This window comes from Spizellomyces punctatus (assembly GCF_000182565.1).
Source record: "Spizellomyces punctatus DAOM BR117 chromosome Unknown supercont1.7, whole genome shotgun sequence".
Lineage (NCBI taxonomy): Eukaryota > Fungi > Chytridiomycota > Chytridiomycetes > Spizellomycetales > Spizellomycetaceae > Spizellomyces > Spizellomyces punctatus.
In genome coordinates this window covers 180,433-195,203 of record NW_015971543.1, presented here as the reverse complement: position 1 = coordinate 195,203, position 14,771 = coordinate 180,433, and the positions used below count along the sequence as shown (strand labels likewise).

The window sequence follows — 14,771 nt, the reverse complement described above, 5'->3', positions numbered from 1 at the left end:
GCAGCACTTGGAGCAAGCTGTTTTCAACAGCTGCGAAAGTAAGGTTTGATTTAGTACGCGTGCCTCACTGGCGCATCTCAGAGACAATCTTGATGGATAACCCACCTTCCTTCAATTCAATAAAGAACGCTCCAGGGATGATCTCCCCAACTCTGGGTGAGCGCTGACGCGGAGCAGCCTGCACCGTAGCGGATGCAGCCAATATGGCAATAGCAGAGTGGACGATAGAAGCCTTCATCTTGTGGTAGATGTGTGTATATGAGGTAATAGTTTTTCTATGTGTCTATTCTAGAGATCTATAAGAAACCCAGCACAGCTGGGGAGAAAAGCAACAGGAAAGCGGGTCGTCTACTGGGGGGGAATTCGGAGACCCAACTCCATCTTTTTATATTCCCATCGTTAAGTTCGGAGAAAGCCTCAAATGAAGGAAAAACAAAAAATATGGGTAGCGCAATATCACCGTTGTGTGATCCGGCCCTTTTGTTTATCTGCTTGGAATTTTGACTTTGGTGATCGGATGGTTACGCAACTTTGCATCTCATGTGCGGCCACGGTGACTGCGCATACAACAGACATGTGACCTCCTCAACAAAAAGTTCATTTTGAGAGCGATAAGAATTACAAAAAGTGAGAAAATCGTTCAAATCGTTTCTTGCTTTTGGTTGTTTGCGCATTGCCTCTTTGAGCAGATTTCAATCACACAAAAGAGTGATCAAACGCACACACACAAAAAAGTAGAGACAAGAAGTGAAATTGTTTTTTTTCACGGGGGAAATGTCTTGATAACCACGGCAAGGAAAGAGAACACTACGCCCAGTTCATGGCGATTGAAAGTTCTTTCACGGATGGAGGATAGCGGCCTTACCAAAGGAACAAAATCAAAAAAATCACAAAGGAATTTAATAAACACTTACGCAGGCAGGATTCGAATCCGTGCTCCCCAAAAGACATGGCTTAGCAAGCTTCTGAAAGTCGGGGGAAGAACCAGGTGGCAGTGCAAGTTACGCTTAACCTTTCAGCGACCAGCATTTTACCGCTTATTACTGGTCAAGGTTATGGCTACGCAGTATCTGGTTGCTGAAAATCCACCAAATTGGTTTTAAGCGTGTAATAATTTTGCATATCGCTGCGTTGTGTGACTCGTACAGTTTGTTTGTCAAACAAGCGCATTAGTGTTGTTGCCGTGTAGCCATTTCAAAAAGACAGACCATTTGACGATATTAGTGGAAATGAGGCAACGATTTACTGTAAACCTGCCTTTTGACGATATTGTAAAAGTCCCAGATCCCGTCCGATATCACCGAGCGCGTAACCCATACTCTTTCAGGCGCGTTATACGATTTTGCGCGCAACATCACAAAACGAGAATGCGCAGAAGCCTTCCCCTCGCAGTGACCACTCGTGGTGGGTGAGGGACGCGGGAACAGAGTGTGGTGATGCACTGAGCGGCAAACTAGCTGTTTGCTGGGTTGTTATAGTGACGGTCGCAGGAAATCCTCATTGCCGTATACACGAGGAGGAGTTCGCGATGCAGCGCCTTAGTTTGCCTTGCTTTCGTAAACCGCTCATCTTTCTATCTACTTTTTTACTGTGTCTTGGCGCATCCTTGTTTTGAGGCCCGGGTAGACGAGTTCCCTAAAATTGACCATTACTAGATATTGCTTCGGGGTTTATGAATGAAGCCACTGTATCCACGGGAATCTGTCGACAATCTGTCAACAGCGTTAAGGTTAATTGACATTCGTGACATTCGCGCAGCCAAGCACGGTCGGAGTTTGAGCGCGTTCGATTACCGTCCCAGCAGGAATCCCAAAATCCTTCTTTTCCTTCCATTTCTACACAGAGAAATTTCGTTTAGTTACTTGTTATTTTAAAGCTTACTGGAAGATGCCAATATCAAGGAGGCACCGCCTTTGTCCTTAAACACTCGACTGCGGTTGCGGTCAAATGAAGCAGCATATAGATGCAGCCATTTCGATAAAAACATCCCGTCAAACTGTTTGCCGTCACTTCATTTTCCCAGCGCTCTTAACCATACGAACTGCACAAAATGCGCCAGACAAGGGCAGTATTGAACTTTGCGTTGGTTGTGTTTTTGTTTTTTGTTGCCGTAGCCTTGGCTGCGCCTGCACCGCTGGCGGGGCGGACGTGGGATGAATCAACAACTGAGAACGATGATTGCAATCAAAACGAAGAGCAGGACCAGAGTCGATGGGAATCAAAGGTATACAGAGAGACCATACAGTTTCAAGTCGCCAATGATCAGAGTAAGTAGCCGCTTTTCCAATATTTCTCGGTGTAATGTGTTTAGCTCATACGTATCCTTCCGATACAGTCTCTAGCACATGGATAGGTGGGGTGGATTTTACTCTCAAGATTTGGTACGACGGATTCTGCGCACACCTACATCTCATCAATCCCGCAAGCCTTCCATCCGCTACCTGGCGACTTGCCATCTCACTACCACCAAACTCGGATCTCTACACCAGCTGGAGCGGAGACTATGAGGAACTTTCAGATGACGGCCAACAGTATATTGCCTCCCCACAAGACTGGAATGCCGAAATTGTGCCGGGTAGTAGTAAGACGACTGGATTCTGCGTCCAGTTTCCCAGTCCAGAGGATACGATGGGCATGGAACCACCACGCTTTCTACTCAAGATGTATGCAAACGAGGAAGATGCGGATAACGACTCTGTTGAGACCATTAGCCCTCCACCGATATCTTTGACCACAATTTCCGGTCCTACGCCGTCACCTTCTGGTTCGGTCACAACCACCCCAATTCTGGCGCCGCATACCTTAGTACCCATCTCATCTCAGTCGAGTGCAGTATCTAATGCACCGGCTGTGTCTTCCCCGAGTCCAACATTGGTGCCATCGGTTGTACCCTCTCCTAGCCCCAATAGAGCGCCGAGTGCTACTCCGCCGTCTGCGTCTCCATCTCTATCTCCTAGTACTGCGTCTCAGCGTCCGTCTTCTACTCCGAGTCCCTCGGCAACGCCATCATCAACGCCAGTGCCTATTTCCTTACCCAATACTGACCCGTTGATTGCCAAAGCTCAGGCAGGGAAACTATTGGTTGGATACTGGGGACAGAACATTGCATTGTAAGTCACTAGTTGGTCCTTTGTCATTCCTGTCAAACGTTTCCTCAAACATTAAATGACAATGACAGTTCCAACCCTGTCGTTACTGGCGCCGCTGCTCCGGAAAGCGAGATTGATGCTTATTGCTCAGGACCCTACGACGTTCTCAACATTGCTTTTGCAAATGTTTTCAAAAACGCCGAAAACACAATCGATATCAACTTATCCAGGCATTGTGGTACCACTTTCCCAGGAAGCACAGTTTTGAACTGCCCAGAGGTAGGCCAAGCTATCCGGCGGTGCCAAGCTCTAGGCAAAAAGGTGTTTCTTTCTCTTGGTGGCGGGATTGCTTCGGTCGGTTTTACCGATATATCTGATGTCAATCGATTCACTACGGCGCTCTGGAACATGTTTCTGGGAGGTTCCGACTCGGCTTTTGTCCGTCCCTTTGGCGCTGGCGTCATTTTGGACGGTCTTGATTTGGATGTGGAAGGCGGGAGCGACTTTGGCTACGATATCTTTTTGCAAGATATTGTGAGGCTCATGCGGGCCAGTGGAAGAACATTCTACATGAGCGGTAAGTCATGTCGGTTGTGTATTGGATCTTGGGAAAAGCAAGCTCATAGTCGCTCAAAATGGCTTTGCAGGGGCACCCCAATGCTTTTTCCCGGACGTCCTTCAGAACACTGCTTATGCCAAAGGCTACTTTGACTGGCTGAATATTCAGTGGTACAATAATGCGTAAGTATTCTGAAGCGCTTTCACTTTTATCATCTTTGACTTTATCTGATAATCTCGTCACAGCTGTGGTAACAACGCTTATCCCAATCGTCCTTGGCGCGATGCCGTCGAGTTTTGGTTCAATTGGGCCAACACAGTTTCGGTCAACCCGAATGTCCGTCTGCTAATCGGGGCCCCTGCGTCAGTAGCATCAGCCTCTCCGATCAGCTTTGTTCCGCTCCAAGCGGCTGGTGCATCGACCCCTAGCTTGGCCAACATTGTTGGGACATGGAAGAGTGAATTTTCATCACGATTTGGTAAGTTGGCCAAGTTCCAAACACTTGGCTTTCAAGATTCTGACCGGCACCTTTTTCAGGTGGCATTATGCTCTGGGAAGTCACAACAGCTGAAGCAAACGGAGACTACGCACAAGGCGTTCGAGCGTTGCTGGGTGCTTAATAACCGTCCGCACCAGATTCTTTTATTTATATTTAAATTGTATTTATGTTGTACGTAAGGTTATATTAGTAGGAAAATGGAGTTTATGTGAAGTAGTATTTAGGGGATGGTTGATTTTGGTGTGAGTTCTAGCTAGGAATTTTCTACCTACATGACACTTCTTGTGGATAAAAATGATCCAAAACATTAAACCCGACATTTTGCCAAACCCTCCTAGCCTCCTCCACTGTATCCTCCTTCACCAAAATCCAATCCGTATCAAAAGTACTAATACAAAAAACGCTCACCCCAGCTTCTTTCAATGGCGCCGTTATAGAAGCCAAAATGCCCACCAATGCAAAGTCCAGTGTACCAGCTACTTGGAAAGCCCGCCATCCTGCTTCTGTTTTAAGATCTGGCAGATTCGGGAGTATTGTCGGACTCGGTACGATTAGTGAGAGCTCACTTGATGTAATGGTTAAAGAATTCATCAACGTTGTTGGTGCAAGAAAGGGGGTTACGGCCCGAATATTATCTCCCGTGGGTGGAAGCCGATGGACCGACAGAGGCGTAGGGTAGAGGACGAGGGTAAGACTTTGGGCTGACATTGTTGAAGGCTTGCTCAGAGGGCGATCCAAATGTTTGCTGCTTGTTCATTGACTCTGCTCGCTCCAATTGACAACGAGTTTGTTGCGTCCGTTTCGGAAAAATGACTAGGGAAAGGGTAAAACTGATATCACAAATGAATTCTACACCCCCAAATGAACCCCGTAAACACCTTACAACTAGTATCGAATATTTGATGGGACAGATAACCGCACACACAGCAGCGTCAAACCAGGTTTGATGGTATAACACCATGGCAATTGCTATAAAATAGCGCGTTGAAAAGAATGCAACCACAACAACCCACACTGGAAGACCTTTCGATCCCCCCCATTCAACGTCGCATCCACTGTGTTAACCGCTGTGTTGTTTCCATCAAATATTCGATACGAGTTGCAGGATGTAACTTGTCTGTTGAAATTCCTCTCGATATTGCGAAATGTCAAAGGTGCTCAGGCGGTGTTGGGAGATTGGTTCGAACAGGATGATTCTTTCGCTCCCGTTTTATTTGAACACTGTCCTGGCTACCTTTGATTCACCAAGGATTAGTGCGGAAGAAGTAGTTGACGATGCGATAACGACGCCAGTTGCGCTGTTTGCCGTGTAAAGATGTTCTTTGCCTACCCAATCCACAAAATCACTAATCCACCTTCTTTACAAGACTCTTGAACTGTTCATTCAGATCTGTATGTCTGTACGGTTTGAACAATAGTTATAGCAATTATGGGGTTTAAATCTTTTAGTTCCTGCTCTTGTGGACGTTCGAATCCTCATGCAGCTTGTCAGTAAAAAAAAGCGGGGATACGAATATCGTGCTGTCTCCCATATATTGGTGTTCCTTCACAGTCACCACAAAAAGGAAAGCCCATCGTACATTGCGTTATTTGCCATAAAGGCAGTAGTATTATGTTTTGTTAATGGTAACAAGCTGGATATTCCTTCCATACCAGCGTAATACTTCTATTGCTACATAGTCTAGTACATGTTGGGTCTGTTTAAGGGGGTATCTTCCTAAGGTCCACTATCAGTCCGGTGCCTCCACGTTCTTTGTTTACAAAACCTCTCAAGTGTCGAATATCACTAACAAACTCCTTCCTTTGACACCACTGATGGGAGTACAGCCGTGCTACCAGGTAGCCTCTTGACAGAATTCTGTTTTTGAATGCTGAATTGCTCATGGGTTTCATTTCCTTTACTGAGACTGTTGGTTTTGCCGCTATTCAAGATTTCTTCGACTGTTATACCGAGCTCGGTGACGGACCAAATCTCGACCGCCGCGTTTAGACTTCTCATGTAAGAGTCCATTCCGGTATATGATTCGATGACGCTGTGGAGCTTGTACACGGATTCGGCAACTTTGACTGCCAAACTTAGGAGGATGATGAGGGATTGTGTATGGCCGGACCTGATTTTTACGTTGCTGTGGATCGCTTTCTGACAGTTTCTGATCTTGATGATCAACCATAGATCTACACTGAATACCATGACGAGGTACATCAGTAAGCCGATTAGGGTGGAGAGTTTGCCGAGCTTGTTGAATTCCCAACTATACAGGAACTTTATCAAGTCCATGTCGGATTTTCCGAGAGCGACGAAACTGGCCACATGGTCGATAAAATAGAGCGCAACGATTGCCGCACAGTACAATTTGACGAACAGTATATTGCGTACTTGCGGCGGGGGGATGAGGGAAAGCAAGCGGATTGCCGTAAAGTACGTAAAACAGTATTGCAAAAGGTCATTGCAGTTACTCGATAGAAAGGCCGTAACCATCGTTTTCTTTGAGATTTTCGTTTCGAGGAGGTCAACGGCGTTGCTGCACATCAATATTTGCACTGTGAACGATAACAACAGCGGGAAGAGTTGGATGATTGCCTTTTTGTTCTTGCTAACCCTTCTTGTCCAGGTTATTATCGCCGCTACGGTGAACGCCAGTCCCATTCCCGTCAAAAAGATACCCTGTTCTCGTTGTTGTATCGGGCTAAGCATGGTAGGCTTTACTTGCACAAACTAATGATTACCAGCCCGGTCCTGCTTTTGGATTCCTGAAAGGGTGAGGGGGTAAGCCGTACCGCCTGTTCTCTACTTATATGCCGCGCTCATCATGTACCAGCCAGCGGAAGTATTGTTCCTAGGATTATGTTTGTTTAATGCCCAAACCAGTCCGCCGCTATTCTCAGTAACCATAATCAATCAATCTCATGTTGACCTTTGGGTTCGTCGGAACTGTGTTACTAAACAGGAACAAGGCGTCCTTGTGAGGGATGGGTTATATTTATCCGATTGTACCATTCTGAAAATAGTATCTAGGTTTTTGCCTAAATCCTCGACGCACACGACAGAACCTTAATACATGTGATCCGGGGTTTTTGAGGATATAGAGGGGGACACATTGCCCCACACTCTACTCGGAACCTTCTTGTTGTTTACGCTCAGGTGACACCCTATCTGTTTAGCCCACAGGATCATTGCGCATGGGGGTTTCAATGTTCTGAAAAGAAGCCAGCCTGAACATGTCGGCTGAGGTGCACAGGAACCCAAAGAATGATCAACTGTGCAATGCCGATGCATATCTCACCCTACTGACCCCAACGTGATGACAGTATGCAGGGGATCGTTGTGTTAGTGATGACCTTTGACCATTATTATTATGAGGTTCGTCATCGGTAATAATTATAATAAAGATAATATGCTACTACTGCAACTAAGAACATATCCATAAAAATCCACCAAACTGTACAATACCTACCCAAGAAACTCTTGCAGCGTCCATCGTTTAATCACATAGTCCCAACTCAGCTACAAGATAGAACATGGCTGTGACTGCGGCTGTTTTTGGGAACGGGTGTTTGAATTTGCTTGATCCAACTTTGAGCATCATGGGAAACTCTGAGAAACTAAGGAAGATGATCGTTGTTCAGTGTTTGGGAAAGATGCGATACAGATCTACCAAAAGTCGTACCTCATGTCCCAGTGATTTGCGTTGACAATGCCCAAGTGGATGGCCATGTCTGACTCTACAAGACTTTGTCGCGTTGTCAGTTGCATGTCATTATTGTTGTCGTACATCCGCAGCTGACGAGCTGCCGGAGCTTGGAAATATGGAACGTCCTACAGAGAACAAGGTTCAGATCCACGTTGAGTAAAACCTTTGGCGAATGACAAGTATTCACCTCTGGGACAGTACTGCCCGTTACACAAAAGATAGGCTTGTCCCATCCACCCTTTGATGTAAACTTTTCTCCATGCTCCTTCATGAACTGAGTTCGCTCCGCAGTCATCAGCGATTTCACAGCATCTGTAGCCCGAATATCATTGATCCTGGAAAGAGGCCCAATCCTCCTTAAATCGACCACAGGACATAGCAGATCCACAGCCCGTATTAGCGCACCCATGGAATGATCAACAGGTAGCTTGGTGACGAGAGATGCTGCCGAGTCCGCAATATAAGATCCATACACCGCCCCAGCCCAAACAAAAAGGGAAGTGATGGATTCCGCGTACGATGGGTGTTGAGTGAGGAAAGTCAGGAGATCGGGTGTTCCCTTCGAATAAGATATACAAAACTTTTTCAGGGATGCGTGTTCTGGGGAAATGTGAGGTGCGCAAGAAGCCGAGAGACCGATTCCGTGTTTAAAGGCATTAATGTAATCGGCCATATTGTCATGACAGCCTCGTAGTGGGTGGGCATCGACACGGAGGATGGAGAGGTTGTGGTCGCGTTCGAGAGCTGGGAATCCTTCGTCAAAGGCACGGACAGGTACAAGGCCATTTAGCAAGCCAGGGCAAAACATGCATCCCGTTTCCTTTGCCACGGATTCGGGCATCTGAACGGGAGGTAAGGGTGCTACGCCCCCCCGTAACGACATTGCTTGCTCTGACCAAATGTTTTCCTCTCCTTGAACTGCCCATATCCACTCTTCTGGTCCAGTTCCCTTCAAGAATCTTTCGGCAACTTTTTGCTCCGGACACCGCGTATCACCAAATCCCACTGCATTCTGAATCCAATTCCCATAGGTCGCCCAAGTAACCGAACGCGGATCCTTTGCAGCCTCAACGATGAAAAAGTTCCGCCATCGCTTTGCACACCATGATTTCACCCATGGATCAGTGAAGATACGTTTGTCATCTCGTACAAACGTGCAAAGTGATGTGATTAACAGTTTGTATTGGCCAGTGGCTTCCAGGTGGGGTAGGTCCGGAACGGTGACTGTCCCTGACAGTATTTTCGAGATACTCAAGTGTACCACTGGAACCTCTACAGCTTCTGCCCCATGAATCTCTTCGTGAGTTAGACTTGCTGCGTGTGTCATTGTTTGTACAGCCAACATGATGCTGTCAGGTTTCTTCAACTACTCTGTATGAGGCAGCGTATGTCCGTTGTAAATGGCGGCCAGTAGGATTGGAGTGATACTAAGAGTTTTCAAATAAAAAAAGAGGTTCCCTGCAATTCCTTGTAGCCGCTTTTCGGTAGCCGCTTCCGCCCATCAAGCTTCTCCGCAAATTGATTGCAAATAAAGCCAAAGGTCCCTCCTTTTTGGTCGCCAAAAACAAATTTCAGAAACCAAGTTTAATAAAAGTGCCAAAAGGAACACTTAAGTGTGCTGTCACGTGGATAAAGTTTGATGACTGTGCCGTGACACGTACGCGTGAGCTGCTTACGTACGCAGTCGGGACTTGCCAATTTGATTTCATTGCAACGAAATGTTTTCTTTGAAGCAACGGGGGGGTTTTTTGTTGGGGTTGGGGAGGTTCGTAGGCTGTGCTGTGCTGTGCTGTCGATAGACCGAGTCATTTTCAATGACAATTACTTGAATCATCAGATGTGACTTTTGAGTGAAAGTAGTCGACAAATCTAATGGTCTGAGGGTTAACCCATGATCGTGGGATTCACAAGATGGTAGGTCTACACCGTTGTTGAGCTCGTTCACGTCAAGCCCCAATCACCTAAGCTTGCAACAAAACGTAGCTATCCTGCAGAAATTCGATGCTGTGGAGTTTCGTTACGCGACGATGGGGAGGGAAAAGGGACATTCCGTCTGAAAGGGTGCATGCAAGAGCAGATGTGAATTCCGAACTAGAATAGTTCAAGACACTAACCCATCTGGCTTGACACAGTACAGTCATTACAATATTCGTGACCAAGAATGTGAGGTAGCATCCGAAAATACTTGTATATATCAAAGATATTCTTTAGATCTTTATTGAACACAGGGAATCTGATCCCAAAACTCTTCAAGAAGTTACAGTTTCAGTTCTTGCTACAGAAAGGATCTGGAAAATGGCTAATAGTTTTTTGCATGTACTGTTCATTACAGGCATTTTCCAATCAAAGCCACCATACGGAAAGTTTACCATCGTAGTGAAATTAAATCTATTTAACAAAGCTAGACCACCGAATTTTGCGTACTTTACACACTTTAAATAACAACTATGACTGGGTCGATGAAGATAAACTTTTGAATTAACTTGATGATATTGACTGGTGCCCATACTTGTTCATGCATTTCTGCACAGGTTGTCTGGACAATCACAAATGCACAGTATGTTTGATCATTCTTGAATCCTTAGATTACTCATGCTGTACCTCCCAAGTTTATGGCTGACCCCCAACCGATGAATAGTCAAAGACAGTGACTAATATGTAGAAATGGGCAAGAGCTTACCTTTTGTTGAGCTATGACTAGCTGTTCTTAAATTGAGCAGGGGTTTTGGGAAAATCTCCTTAGGAACAACCAGCGTAGACAATCTGTCCGCCCATTAAAACGTGGCAAGTGTTCTGATCGACTCCAGCGTCCAAATTAAGGGATATCGCCTTTCTGGGTAGTTACTATGTCGATTGCACGATATTCAGGACGGTATAAAAATGGAGGATCTTGGCAAAAGCGTGGTACGTCTTGACTGTGGTCATTGGAATGACAGCAGTTGTCTGCCAATCAGCACTCGAAAGCATTCGTCTTTCTCCAGACGTGCGAATCCCGCCAGACAGCAACAAGAGTCAACGAGACAAATATAGAGTCATCACAGGCGATCAAGATGTAAAAGGAAACAAGGAAAGCTGTTTAAAAAAAAGATGGCGTACGTGTCCATCAAATGGTATTATCATCCAAACCAACCCTACAAACTCGATTGTCCGCTCCCCCAAACTATTTACAAAAAAAAAGGGAAAGTGCAAAATGTATATACAAATAAAAAACGTTTTGGTAAGCTCATAGAATCCAAATATGAATAAATGGTCTTATATGGCCATTCCAGTCCGTTCCCACTCTACCAAAACACCCACAAACCCGACACTTGGACATATCCCGTTGGCCCGTTCTTTGACCCAGATATACGCGTCACGGACATTCCATCCGCGCTCCCACATGACATAGGCAATGACAATTGCTGCTGATCTGGAAACGCCTTGGGAGCAGTGAACAAGCACTGGGTGGCCTTGCGTTATGGCTTGGTTTATGAATTTGATAGCGGTGGGGATGTGCGGGGCAAGTGTGTCTGGGATGTGCGAGAGCGGAAGGTGGAGATAGGTACTTTCGGTTGGTGTAGATGGTGAGGGTGGGTACATGGAGACTGTTGTGCTGGGTGTAGACGGTGGTATTATTTGCGGGGCGAGCTCCTCAGCAACGTTGAGGACCGCTTTGATACCGAGTTGAGCAAGAGTGCTCTGGGATTGCGATGTGTAGTGGGACCCAAGGTATAGCCCGGGTAAAATGAGTGCAGGGCCTTGGTCGTAGAGTTCGACTTCAAAGCCATTATCTGTTGCTTCAACGGGGGGCGTGATGGATCCGAGGGCTAGGTGAGATTCCGTAGAAGATGGGGTCGGAGTCGGAGACGGTGTGGTGTACGACGGTGTGTTCAATTCGGTTTGATGACCGGCAAGAGAGCAGGGAAGACTGATTTTCAAGTTGCTGTGATTCCGTAAACGAGAGCGGGGAGATGTTGTTGTTGTTGTTGTATAGGATTGAGGCGAAGGTGGAGACAGTGGAGCCATCGCATTTGCCATTTGAGGTTGAAGGGGTTTTTTGGTTTTCTTTTTCTTTTTCAAACGACGAGTATGAGGTTGGAAGGTTTTTTTAAGTGACCAGCGATGGTACAAGTCAATGGGAGGGAAAAGTGTGCGATGAGGCAGACGATGGATTGTTCCGTCTTCTTATGGTACCTCTGGCGGAGCACTCCGTGGTAAAAAGTTCGATGACGGGGGGTCGATTACTTTGAACAAATAAAATAAAACGGAGGGAAGGAGAACAAGTGCGAGAGCGCGCGTGCGTGCGGTAGCTGAAAAAAGAGACCTTCTTCTTGTTGGAAAGTTTCTGTGGTTTCAGCTGTTTGGACTCTGCTTGCTTTGCTCTTGCTGGGGTTTTCCTTCCGACCAAAGATCGCTCTCGTGTGACAATTCCTTCTTGTCGTCTCTGCAATCGAGTTTTGTTGGGGGCCTTTCCCGTACGTTGGTTTCGCTCTCAACAACGAGACTTGTCGGAAGCCTTTTGTTTGTTTGCTTCCCTTGTCTCGCTCGCTCTCTCTCTCGCTCTCTCGCGCTCTTTACACTACCGCTCAAAAGCTCCGTTTTCCTCCACTCTTTTTTAAACAATCCTCTGTGATTTTCTTTTTTTTCTGACTAAAAACTGGTCCAAAACAAAAACAGAAAACTCCTCCCCCAAACCAGAAGACGGAATTATCTTTTCAAACCATTAAAGCCCGTAATTGAAGGGAGTTTGGGGGGAGGAGGAGGGGGAAAGCACACGGCTCTCTAAAACTGGGGATTCGTTCAACTTACAAGAAAAAAGTGTTCTTTCAGTTTAGTTATCTGAAACGTTGGGCTGAGACAAGGGGTTGGCCGCAAAGGGATGCGCGCCAACGACTGCGGCACAGATTCAAATTCCCTTGCGGCGTTTTAATTCATTTTAAATTCCACTCGTCTGGTGAACACGCATTTCAACATTCAAGAGATTTTTGGATAAGCAAACAAAAGTGTGAAATGAGTTTTAGACTGAGCATATTTCAAACGAGTTTAAGAGTGTGCTGGGAAGGGAGTAGGTATCTGTCAAAAGACTTCGCCATCGGAGGAATACGGAGGAAGAAGTTGCTTTTCGCCAAGATATCGTAATCATACAGGAAAGGAAATGGCATATCAGTTGAATTAATTCTACAAGCACGAACGAAAAAAAAAAAAAAATAACACTAATAAAGGGCAGTCAAAGGACGACAACAGCAACTGCACAAGGCCCAACCAAAGCACAGAGATAGAGAGAGAGGCCATCCCTAATTATGCTACTACATAAAATATACAAAAAATACTATGGCACTCGTATGTGCTCAGTTTATCAAGATTACCATTTGACACCAAACCTCTTTTTTACTTCAGATTCCTTTTCCTTGCCTTTTTCTTTAATACTACCCGATTTAGATTCCATAGCCTCCTCACCCAGCCCATCCACCCCAACCTCCCTCCTGACCACTTCTCTCCAATCTCCACCAAGTATCTCCACTCGTCCACGCACGTCAGAGCTCAAAAATACTTTTGCAACGTTCCATCCAATAGTCAGCAGGACCGTCTTTGGAAATATGTACAACCGCTCCAGATGATCAGGATAGTGAGTCTGGAATGTTGACAGGAGCAATTTGAGTAGCGCTGGATCCTTGTTTTGGGGGAGAATGTCCAAACGAGATATAAGCAGGGTCAATCGTGTATCCAATTTTCCGCTCTTTTTGGCCTTTTCCACCACCGAAATCAGGTATCGAACTGTTCGCTGCAATTCATGCTCGTCCTTGCACATGACGTGACGTGCCGCTCGCCAAACCAAAATAGGCAGGCCATCTTTGGTTGGGTGAGGGTGAAAATAGAGTTTGCGGGTTCGTTCAATGTCCGAAAAGTCTTCGGTAAAGAGGGAATCATAGTCATTCTTCCGCCGCCATTCAAGTGTAGATTCTAGGGCTTTTATAGCATCTTCCTCTCGTGTTCTAAAGGCACCAGATCCAACAACGAATTTTGAAATGTGGGCATCGCTAAAGGTTTTGAGAAGCGGATCATGGCCGTACATTTGCCGAATCTTTTGCGTAAAACTTAAAAGTTCGGCATCTTTATCTTCTTCCACATCTACTTGCTCACTCTTCACCGACGATGGGAGAGATTGCGACTTCTCATCTTCTTTATCAGCAGCGGCCGCCGCCATAGCCGCAAGCACCCCAACCGCCTCCTTCCACTCTACATCCCCGTCCGGATTCACCAAAGTCGAATTCGAATCCGATGATGAATCAACATCCCACATAGGAGGTACACCGGCAGCATACGTTTTGGACCCATCCACCCTCTTCTCCTGCTCTCCTTTCTCGCATTGATAAGCAGGTGCAATAACAGACCCCCCAGAAACGGAAAATGGTCGCTCTTTATTCTCGGAAACTTTCTCAGGCGCTTTCTTGTCATTCTGCACGGCTTCAGTCTGCACACCCACGGATATACCCTGAAATCTTGCTCTCGTTCTTATTCTTTCCACCATTTCCATAACCCACTGTTGAACTTGCACAGTCCGCTCCTGACCTCCACTAAACACCCACCAGGCAATGACTTGACCAACCTGCAACCAGGTCCCCCATCGCCACGCGACAAGGAACAGAGGGACAAGAATATAGTCACTCACAGTGGAGATCATTCTCGACGGTTTATGAAATTCAGGAGAGATTTTGCTGTGAACTTGGGTTTGTCTAAATTAGAGTTGGAACATGCGCGACTTGGCAAACGGGGGAGGGGGGAGTCGTGGCGGCTGTGACGTGAGAGGGGTGAAACCGTGGACTCAGCACTAGGTCCGGGTAGAGCCCGGACAGCTTTGTGATGAGCCAAGACGTGGAGAGAGGCCTAGGGAGGGCCAGCAAGACGGTGCGGCGGCGACAAGTGCGTAAAAAATAGTCAACTGTCCTCCATCC

At 46.3% G+C, this 14,771-nt stretch overlaps 6 protein-coding genes across 6 annotated transcripts; 1 reads left to right on the top strand and 5 right to left on the bottom strand.

The window, feature by feature from the left end:
• Positions 1 to 1,846: 1,846 nt before the first annotated feature.
• SPPG_04399 (uncharacterized protein) lies at positions 1,847 to 4,475 on the top strand. Its single transcript, XM_016752638.1, has 6 exons — positions 1,847 to 2,267; positions 2,336 to 3,110; positions 3,179 to 3,666; positions 3,737 to 3,830; positions 3,894 to 4,126; positions 4,186 to 4,475. The coding sequence occupies exons 1-6, from the start codon at positions 2,051 to 2,053 to the stop codon at positions 4,266 to 4,268; spliced, it is 1,890 nt and encodes a 629-aa protein (XP_016608094.1). The 5' UTR covers positions 1,847 to 2,050; the 3' UTR covers positions 4,269 to 4,475.
• Positions 4,262 to 5,047, bottom strand: SPPG_04398 (uncharacterized protein). Its single transcript, XM_016752637.1, has one exon. It carries the CDS (start codon positions 4,853 to 4,855, stop codon positions 4,412 to 4,414), a length of 444 nt encoding a protein of 147 aa, XP_016608093.1. The 5' UTR covers positions 4,856 to 5,047; the 3' UTR covers positions 4,262 to 4,411.
• A 677-nt stretch (positions 5,048 to 5,724) lies between these two features.
• Positions 5,725 to 6,925, bottom strand: SPPG_04397 (uncharacterized protein). The gene has a single exon (XM_016752636.1). It carries the CDS (start codon positions 6,840 to 6,842, stop codon positions 5,934 to 5,936), a length of 909 nt encoding a protein of 302 aa, XP_016608092.1. The 5' UTR covers positions 6,843 to 6,925; the 3' UTR covers positions 5,725 to 5,933.
• Positions 6,926 to 7,420: 495 nt separating this feature from the next.
• On the bottom strand, positions 7,421 to 9,529 carry SPPG_04396 (uncharacterized protein). The gene is made up of 3 exons (XM_016752635.1): positions 8,027 to 9,529; positions 7,816 to 7,964; positions 7,421 to 7,750 (listed from the first exon to the last, which is right to left on the bottom strand). Exons 1-3 carry the CDS (start codon positions 9,182 to 9,184, stop codon positions 7,630 to 7,632), a joined length of 1,428 nt encoding a protein of 475 aa, XP_016608091.1. The 5' UTR covers positions 9,185 to 9,529; the 3' UTR covers positions 7,421 to 7,629.
• A 1,381-nt stretch (positions 9,530 to 10,910) lies between these two features.
• On the bottom strand, positions 10,911 to 12,692 carry SPPG_04395 (uncharacterized protein). Its single transcript, XM_016752634.1, has one exon. It carries the CDS (start codon positions 11,854 to 11,856, stop codon positions 11,092 to 11,094), a length of 765 nt encoding a protein of 254 aa, XP_016608090.1. The 5' UTR covers positions 11,857 to 12,692; the 3' UTR covers positions 10,911 to 11,091.
• A 241-nt stretch (positions 12,693 to 12,933) lies between these two features.
• SPPG_04394 (uncharacterized protein) lies at positions 12,934 to 14,771 on the bottom strand. Its single transcript, XM_016752633.1, has one exon. The coding sequence runs from the start codon at positions 14,498 to 14,500 to the stop codon at positions 13,181 to 13,183; it is 1,320 nt and encodes a 439-aa protein (XP_016608089.1). The 5' UTR covers positions 14,501 to 14,771; the 3' UTR covers positions 12,934 to 13,180.

Bases quoted from the DNA above. Each gene is read 5' to 3' on its own strand.
- SPPG_04399 (XM_016752638.1), top strand. From the start codon at position 2,051: ATGCGCCAGACAAGGGCAGTATTGAACTTTGCGTTGGTTGTGTTTTTG. The intron at 2,268-2,335 runs GTAAGTAGCCGC...CTTCCGATACAG, and splicing joins TCAAGTCGCCAATGATCAGA to TCTCTAGCACATGGATAGGT. The intron at 4,127-4,185 runs GTAAGTTGGCCA...CACCTTTTTCAG, and splicing joins TGAATTTTCATCACGATTTG to GTGGCATTATGCTCTGGGAA.
- SPPG_04394 (XM_016752633.1), bottom strand. From the start codon at position 14,500: ATGATCTCCACTGTGAGTGACTATATTCTTGTCCCTCTGTTCCTTGTC.
- SPPG_04397 (XM_016752636.1), bottom strand. From the start codon at position 6,842: ATGCTTAGCCCGATACAACAACGAGAACAGGGTATCTTTTTGACGGGA.
- SPPG_04395 (XM_016752634.1), bottom strand. From the start codon at position 11,856: ATGGCAAATGCGATGGCTCCACTGTCTCCACCTTCGCCTCAATCCTAT.
- SPPG_04396 (XM_016752635.1), bottom strand. From the start codon at position 9,184: ATGTTGGCTGTACAAACAATGACACACGCAGCAAGTCTAACTCACGAA. The intron at 7,965-8,026 runs GTGAATACTTGT...TGTTCTCTGTAG, and splicing joins CGGGCAGTACTGTCCCAGAG to GACGTTCCATATTTCCAAGC. The intron at 7,751-7,815 runs GTACGACTTTTG...CATCTTCCTTAG, and splicing joins GCAAATCACTGGGACATGAG to TTTCTCAGAGTTTCCCATGA.
- SPPG_04398 (XM_016752637.1), bottom strand. From the start codon at position 4,855: ATGTCAGCCCAAAGTCTTACCCTCGTCCTCTACCCTACGCCTCTGTCG.